The sequence below is a fragment of the Bactrocera latifrons genome, unplaced genomic scaffold, assembly GCF_001853355.1.
Source record: "Bactrocera latifrons isolate USDA-ARS-PBARC rearing strain unplaced genomic scaffold, ASM185335v1 scaffold_524, whole genome shotgun sequence".
Classification (NCBI taxonomy): domain Eukaryota; kingdom Metazoa; phylum Arthropoda; class Insecta; order Diptera; family Tephritidae; genus Bactrocera; species Bactrocera latifrons.
In genome coordinates this window covers 84044-92739 of record NW_017537184.1, presented here as the reverse complement: position 1 = coordinate 92739, position 8696 = coordinate 84044, and the positions used below count along the sequence as shown (strand labels likewise).

Here is an 8696-nt window from a genome sequence, read left to right as displayed (position 1 = left end):
GGATAGGTTTGGCACAATTGCCGAACTAAAGAGTTACTTTTTGCTCAAGTAATGTTGTTGTATTAATAAATATTGGATGTTATATATATAGGGTATATATAAAGTGGTTTCAACCTCRCCATCAATCAATTAATATTGACCACAACACGTATGTGAGGGGATAGATACCGAGAGTTGAAGTGGGAAGCGAGACGCGTGACTGTGAAGAGCTGGGCAAACAGCATCGTATGTAATAATGTTCTATCAAGCGTACTTTATGAAAGACTGAAGACTACCGTCAACAAACTAATGGAATTTTATCAGTGTGGCTTTAGGCCTAGAAAATCTACAATCGAACAGATTTTACCTTGCGCGCCAAATCTTGAAAAGGACCCGTGAAAGGAAATTCGACTCACACCACCTCTAAGCCGATTATAAAACCGCCTTGGACAGCATGAAAAGGAACTGCCGCTGTGTCTGAACTTGGTCCGTCATGATCGGGAAGGACTTCTCCGTGATTCTATCTATTGTTAAAGAAAGTAGTACGAGTAGCAGAGCGTATTGATATCATTGACCTCAACAGCCGCGCTATTAGCTCTGCTTTCTCCAGACTCGATAAGGCAGTGATCGTGGGTAAGACGAAATATTTCCTCTCATCAATCAAACAGTTATCGCTTTCGCGAATTGGCTCCCATGTGACRGTTGATCTAGTCGTASATAACTTCGTTTATCTTGGTCATACATATATTTTTATAAATTACAATCATAAATAGAGATACATTAACTTTCAGACTTAACTCTCTTAATACAGTAGCTGCTAGGGAATATAATTATCCAAATACGCCACACGCAATGCACTCGTGAAGCCATCATTAAGTCATTATATTATGAAAACGACTGCCTGTGTCTAAAACTGTGCCCACAACAACAATGTCGGAGTCAAACGAAACCATAACAGTCACATAATTACAAATGCACATAACAATAACAACGGCAATTACATACATATTTACATACAAACAATATATGAAAATGAACAAATGAATAGCGCCCATGAATGTAGAAACAACAATTTACAGACAAACATACAACACAATAGTTGTATTACACATGCATATGTATGTATGTAGTRCAYACGTAGGTAATGWGTAAGKCTTTGTTTGATTAAATTTAATATGAATTTCACTTGCATTATCATTTCCGCCAAGCAGCGGCACCTCCATCGTTGTGTCATCCGCCTCGTAAGCGTCCAACAATAGTGATGTTGACGACGTTTTCGCTTCCATGTCGGCTAAACTCAACGCCACTACTGCTCCTGTTGTTGGTGTTGTCGCTGTTGCTCGTGACACCACAGCCGCTTTTGTCTGATTAATGTTGTTGTTGTTGTTGYTGCTGTTTGCGCTGACACCRTCGAAGGGACTGTACTCCCAACTGCTGCTGCTGCCACTGCTGTGACTAGCCATGCTGTTGCYATWGCTGCCGCTTCTATTGTTGTTGCTGGTGCGCACTACAYGCGCCCGTCCGCCGCCACCGCTGCTGCTGCTGGAATCGTTGCTGCTGTCGGTGTAGAGCAGCGCTTGTAGATTCTCGGCSGCATTGTGGAGGCTTGTTTGTGTTGTTGTGGCTGTTGTTGTGTTACTGTTSTCTACGCCTGTTGTGGGAGCATCCTCATCGCCGGTGGCAGACGGTTCGAGTAGCAGTTGATATTTTGACATATTCCCAACTTATTTAGACACTTGCGTACACACTTATTCATATATATGTATATGTGTGAGTTTATATGTTTAGGTGTGTGCGTTTGTGTTTTTATTGGATAAGCTTCGATTGTGCTTTATTTGATGTTTTATCTATTTTCGTTTTCACTGTACACTATATATGTACTATATGTACAGAATATACTTAGATATTTATACTTATATATTTATATACATGTATATATATGTATGTGTATATATTTTATTGTATGTTTCTGTTTGTTGTTGTAGTTATTTGTGCCTTTTTTATATGCACCTCGGGTAGTCGCGTGTGAGTTGTTGTTATTTTTAGCAGAAAATATTATTCAATTGACTTTATTGCTGTTAATGATGTTTKTTGTTGTTTCACTGTCGCTATGGCATTGCTTTAGCTTCAACTCGAGGTGACAAAGTGTAAACCGAGGAAAAAATTATTAAATTTGCATTTCTTTGTCGCAATTTTAGTGGCAATTTGCGTGTTCTTTATGTGGAAAATAACCCACGGATAATTTGGTGCACTGTAAGAAATTTGGATGATTTTCAAAATTTTTATTTATATTTTAGATTATGAAAGAATACTTGATTATTCATTAATTTTTTTTTATACATATTTTGTAAACAATTAAATTAAACTAATATTTATTTTTAATGTTGAAATTTAAAAATATCTTCCACAATAAATTCGTTAAAATAAAACGAAAGTGGGTTTCCTAAATAAGTTACACATTTCATTCTTRGTGGATAGTGGCGCCATCTGAGAARCCACAAATATTTCAATGAKATTTTTCAATGCGTTCCWATACGTTCTTCACTTCATTTTATTCTTGGTKGGCTTTCTGTATAATCAAATCACTTAAAAATATTCTTTTAACAAAAATTGTGTTTTTACTGAGCATATTTAAATGCGTTCCACATTCCATTCATGTATTGGTTGGTTCATCTAAGAAGCGAAAAATGTTCTTATGAAAGAAACTTTCGCCAYTTCATTTTTAGTGAATATTGGGAGTCATTTGGAAAGTCGGAAATGTTATTTTGAAAAACAGACTTTTGTTTTCAACGCATTCCAATRTGTTACACAGCTCATTATTCCCTTATTTTCGTGGCAGATTTTAGTGATCATCTAAGAAGTGAAAAATGTTCTCTTGAAAGAAAGTTTCTAATTTTCAATACATTCCAATAAGTTCCACACTCCATTTCCTGCTTGATGGATATTAGGAGTCATCTGGCAAGTCAAAAATATTATTTTCAAAAACGGACTTTTGTTTCATAACACATTCCAATGCGTTCCACAACTTATTATTTTTYATTTTTGAGAAGTTGACAATACTCGTCTGACGAAAAATCTTTTCAGTTCTCAATACATTACATTACGTTTCCTATTTCTCTATTTTTATGGTAGGCTTTGAGAAGAAAAAAGCTTTCATTTCTCAATATGATCGAATGCGTTTCATGTTTTGTTTCTTTCTTGATTTTGAGGAGCATTTCATTTCTCAATACATTCTAATAAGCACTCTATTTATTTCTTGATGGACATTGGTTGTCATTTGAGAAATCAAAAGCATTATTTTGTCAAAGACTTTTGTTTCTTAACACCTTCCAATCTCATTACTGTCAGCTTCATATGAGAAGTTGAAAATATTCTCATGACAGACAAGGTTTTCCTTTCTCAACCCTTTYAAATGCTTTCCACAATTTATTTCTTTTCTTGATAGGTATAGGAGAGCATCTAAAAAATCAAAATTCTAATGAACTGGGTTTTGAGACGTCAAACATATTGTTATGCCAGCAAAATAAATTTTTTTCAACATGCTCCAATACATTGCTTATTTAATTACTTTCTGGATGTGATATTGGGAGGTATCCCAGATGTCAAGAATACTTTTCAGGCAAAAAAGATTTCTATTTAAGAACATTTTTTGCATTTCACTTCACAAATTAAACTTAGGTGGTTAAGAATATTAATATCGAAACCATATCCATCTTTCTTAAGAGGGGAGTTATATATAAAACGTTCCCTGAGTTATTTAACAATGATGTTAATAATTTAGCTAAGCAAGTTGTCTAGTTTCTTTCAGTTTCCAGAGCAGTTTTTCGAAATGACCGGAACCGTAGTCTCGAACTCACGACCTATCGAATAGCAATTAGGTTCGCAAACTACCTAKCGTCGGCGGCTTTCATGGTACTTCAATTCATTTTTATTGATTTATTGTCTTCGAATTGTGTATAAATAATTCCAAAACCTATCAGAGTCTTAACTAAAATTTCTTAATAAAAATTAAAATTTCCATTTCGTTGATATGGAATTGATTAGCGGGTAATAAACTATTGCTTATTAGCTATTCTTATCTTATCTCAGAGCAAACATATATATTTTTGTTATTCTTTTTCAAATTATTAACGTACTAGTAGTTATTTAGTGAATTGAAAGCTTAACTTATTAAAGGTTTACTTCTAGCGTGCGAGGCTGAATTCAATCCGCATACTTGTCATGGAATCTTTTACAAAGTTTGTTATAGTCATCCGCGCGTCRTTCAAACTAATTCGAATTTTTCGGTAAAAACTATTGAACTATTGAAACTATGAAAGCATTCCCAAAACTTTGCTTTGAAAATAGAAAATTATGCCAAGAGAGAGTTGTTATATTGACGAAAGTAATACACAAAACATCAAAATCTATGCAGATACCTCTAAAGACTCTAAAGACTCAAAAAAAAAAAAAGAAAAAAAAAAAAATGCTACATGGTCAACATCGAGCTGCTATAATGTTTGTTGGGGAATCATCCTTAAAAATGTTGCACTTCTTCTCTACTATATAAAGAGGTTAAAACTGGGATGTAAGAGTTGCTTGCTGTTACCTATAGAAACTATGCATAGTCGTTTAAGAGCTTGTGTAAATTTATATTTTTACTTTGGTAATTCAGAAATATTTGCTAGATGCTAGATTAATGGCAAAAATTTAAAAGAAGAGCAACCTACTGGGTTYTGCATGATGGTGTTCTAAGCTTAGGTCAATTTTGCAAATGAACCACGACCTATACTATTCCAAGGGATTTGCTAAATTCCGTAGAGCCGTTATTATTTACCTCCGAAAATGATGAACCTTTTGCAATATCAATATGTTACAAAGAAAAACATCAAAGAACTCCACTAAATTATTTTGATGGGTAGAGTGATTGCTTCCACATTCATCGAATTGTTAGAAAATGGCTCTGGGACTTTTTMTTGTACTAGGCCAAGGGCTCCTTAGACAAAAATATGTAACTGAAATCAGCAAAAGGTTAAAAGATCGAGATCTAACTTATTAAATGAACACCTTTAGAAGTGGARCCGAAGTGCATGTGCAGCAAAGTGGTGCATATTTCATTAAAGTATTTATTCCTATACTGAAACATTTTATCGGCCTGATCGGCGGAATTGCCAAAATTTTCGAGCCTGCCACATGTCGTTGGTATTTACAAACGAAATTAATAATATGAATTCGGAAGAAAAGGCATATCGATATCTCTTTTCAATAAGCGAAGATAAAAACAAAAAAACAAAAAAAAAAAAAAAACACACATTCCATACTCTGACGATTAAGAGAACTGCAGGCATTTATAAATGGTATAGCATAAAGTTATGATATCGATCTAAGAGCAATACCTTTTCATCCTTTACTTCCGACTTATAGCTTTTATTATAACCTCAAAGTACCACATTTGAACTGGTTTTTCAATAGGAATGCTACAAAAGTAAACCGATAGGGATAGAAAAAGAATTTTGTGATAAAATTTTGGCCCACATCCGTACAAGATCAAATTGACGCAAGAAATGAAGCCGCTTCATCACCAGAAGCGGCCTATGTTCGTAAACTGGGTTCAGCAACAAATTGAAAATGCTTCGGATTTTCATCGAAAAATCGTCTCCAGCGATAAGGCTCACTTCTGGCGAATGGCTTTGTCAATAAGCAAAATATGCGTTATTGGTTTGGCAGCAATTCACACGTATGTGTTTATATAGTATACTCATGGAGTCACCATTGTATAGCGAAATTACAATAACGCTTTGGTGTGGTCTTTGGGCCGTCTTTTTCCGTGATCAAGACCGACCCGTTACTAGTTGTATAAATAATGAGAATCGCTATCGCTCAGTGATAGTCAAATATTTTTCACTTGTGCAATATGTGGTTCCAACAGAATGGCGCCACAAGCCACACAAAGAATGTCGCACTAAGTTAGTAAGTTTAATAAAGTGTTCATTTCACGTAACGCTCAGTCAATTGGCTCCCTCGGTCGTGCGATTTGACGCCGTTAGACTAATTCCTGTGGGGCTACGTCAAGTGTATTGTCTATGTCAACAAGCTAGCGACAATTGATGAACTTCGTACGAATATCGAACGTGAAATTGCAGCAGTTTAGGCCGACTTTTGCTTGAAAACCGTTGAAATTTGGGTTCAGCATCTGCACTTCTTTAAGCGTTCCCGTGGTGGTCATGCATAAGTTCCATTCATAATGGCATCGAATGTATTTTCACAGGAATAAAGAAAGCAAAAAAAAAGAAAAAAAAACTTCTGTACTTGTATTAGTTTTCTTATTGAAAGACCCGTTACATCAGCTTATCATTATTTGAGTTTATTATGTGATTAACAAAAAATATTTATTTTTTAAAATRATAAACGTAACCCAAATAATCAATTAATACTTAAGTATGAGTGCTRAGTTTTGTGCTTTTTCTGTTACGACTATAGTGGACGATGAACTTGTGGGCCAAATTTTCAAGGTAATTTTTAATGTTTTAAGTTTTTTTCAGAAGAACAATCTCAAAAATTAACGTCTCAATAAAGCAAACACAAGCTCGAAAGGGAGTATTTTATATGAATTTTTTTTTTACAGACAACTATCAATATTTTTGGATTCCGGCTACTTTTTCATCAGTGAATTTTTCAAATATTTTTTTTTTCAAATTATGCTTTTATGCAATTCTATATATTGCACATAAATATAAAGCCTTTGATGCTAGCGCTGCGTACTTTAGTTTATTTAATAATTTGTTTATTATGTAAGCTTTAATAAAATAAAAAAAAGTGCTCTGCTATTGTTTTATATAGAAAATATGCGATGTCGAAATTTTACCCATCATTTTATTCTCGATGCACGGATTTGCAGTCTTATTTTATTCACACGAAAGAAGGAATAAATGACCTTTGTGTAATTGAGACCTCAAATGTCAAAAGGTCAATCTCGATCCTTTGCCTACTTGGGAACACATTATGTTCTTTTTTGCACATCTCTGAAAGCTCAGGTTTACACAATTTTACACAACTCAATGTGTTTTATTTACACTGTCATTAGTGGGCTAAGARTGCAAATCACGGAAACAGTGACTGATGAGCTAAGAGCGAGTATTTGCATAAAATAAAAAGAAGTCTCAAGGTTATTTTCGGAATAGACACGGTTGTTTTGCCAAATGTAATATTATGTTAATTTGTTATATTCAATTTATTTACAATTTTTTCTTTACACTTTCTTTGTGTTGTTGTAATTTTTGTTATGCCTTAAATTATTTATATTTGTTTAAACTTTTTTTTTTTATAAATTCCATTCCATTCTTTTCATATCACTTCATATTATTGCTGCTGTAACTTGCTTCCATTGAACTCACTTTTTGCACGCACACGAAATTCAAAACGCAAAATAAATGATTTTTTTCCGACACTCACTCGATGCGTTTTGACTATTCCACGCGCTCGCTTTTAATCGCGTTCATTCACAACTCGCTCGAACGATCACACCGTTGCGCTGTGTTGCTTGTACTAAATGAAAACTGGGCGGTTTGGGTGTTCCGCGATCGTCGCTAGCCTTCTTCGGCGTGTGCAAATGCCTCTCCCAGTTATTGCTGTTCTTGTTTTTTAGTCACACTCAGCTAGACGCCCCTCTYCATTATCGCCAGCGCTTTACGTGTTCTCTCATGCACTCTCTTCAGTTCTCTTCATCACACTTTCACTCTCTCCTTCTCCCAATTTGGATCAGCTGCTGCCCTTTTGGGATTGCATGAGTAACGAAATAATTTGCGTGCGCATATGTGTGTGTATGTAAGCAATTGCCTGATATTGCTAATGAGTTTATGGTCAATGCTTTTCACTGATAAGCCGCAAGCGGGCTGTGTGGCTGGCTGTTCAGGCGGGTACTACTGCTCTGTTTACGCGGTTTGAAGTGGTTTCCATGTTCGACAAGTACATATATATAACTACATATTTGTATACGTATGCTTTTATGTATTTATCTTAGTATGTAAATAGGCTGTGTTATCGCTTGCAGTAAGCACTGCTATAAAGTTGTCGCTGTCGTATTAAATCCATGCGTTCGAGTGTATAAATTTCCGATTGCAAGGTTTTGGGAATTTAGCGTTTCTGATAAGTGTCACGGTTGCATGGTTGCCTAATATTCTAAATTTTATGCTTTGGCGCAAGTGTTCTTTACGATGCAGTATAGAATAAAATGCTTCCCTATATCACATGCACTCACAAAGACCCAGAACTCTGTGAATTCCAGGAAGTTGGTGGGCGCTATTAAGGTGATGTGATTCCTATCCATATATATACAACCAAGAGCCATAAGCCACCGTCAAAAATCAGGTTTTCAGGAGTTTCTGATTCCATGTCATAAAACCGACAGTTTGAACAAGAGGCTATGTCCATGTTGTACAGATGCTTCTGAACCCTGCAGTGGCCGGTGTAGAATGCGTTTTGTAGACAGAAATTGTCTTTGAGGAGATTTATGATGTTTTTGTACCTTGTTAGGTTGTAGTCTCCCATTAACACCTTTACTCGATATTATGTGCGGGGCAGCTCTTCACGCTGTGGGGCCCCACTGCAAAGCAGTGTTCTTGTCTCACCATTCTAGATGTCGCAATAAAGCGGACGATTTTCTTGAGTCACGTACATTTCTTCTATTTCTTTCAACGCTCGATTAAGGGGTTAGTAGGGTAATCAGGGCTGTTTTTTAA

At 35.4% G+C, this 8696-nt stretch overlaps 1 protein-coding gene across 1 annotated transcript in view; it reads right to left on the bottom strand.

Moving 5' to 3' along the window:
* The window catches only part of LOC108974079 (zinc transporter 8), a 23295-nt gene extending 21379 nt beyond the window's left edge, over positions 1-1916 (bottom strand). Inside the window, exon 1 of the mRNA XM_018941696.1 lies at positions 1170-1916. Within this exon, the coding sequence (XP_018797241.1) occupies positions 1170-1694 (525 nt within the window). The 5' untranslated portion in view covers positions 1695-1916. The remainder of the gene's footprint in view (positions 1-1169) is intronic.
* Positions 1917-8696: the final 6780 nt, after the last annotated feature.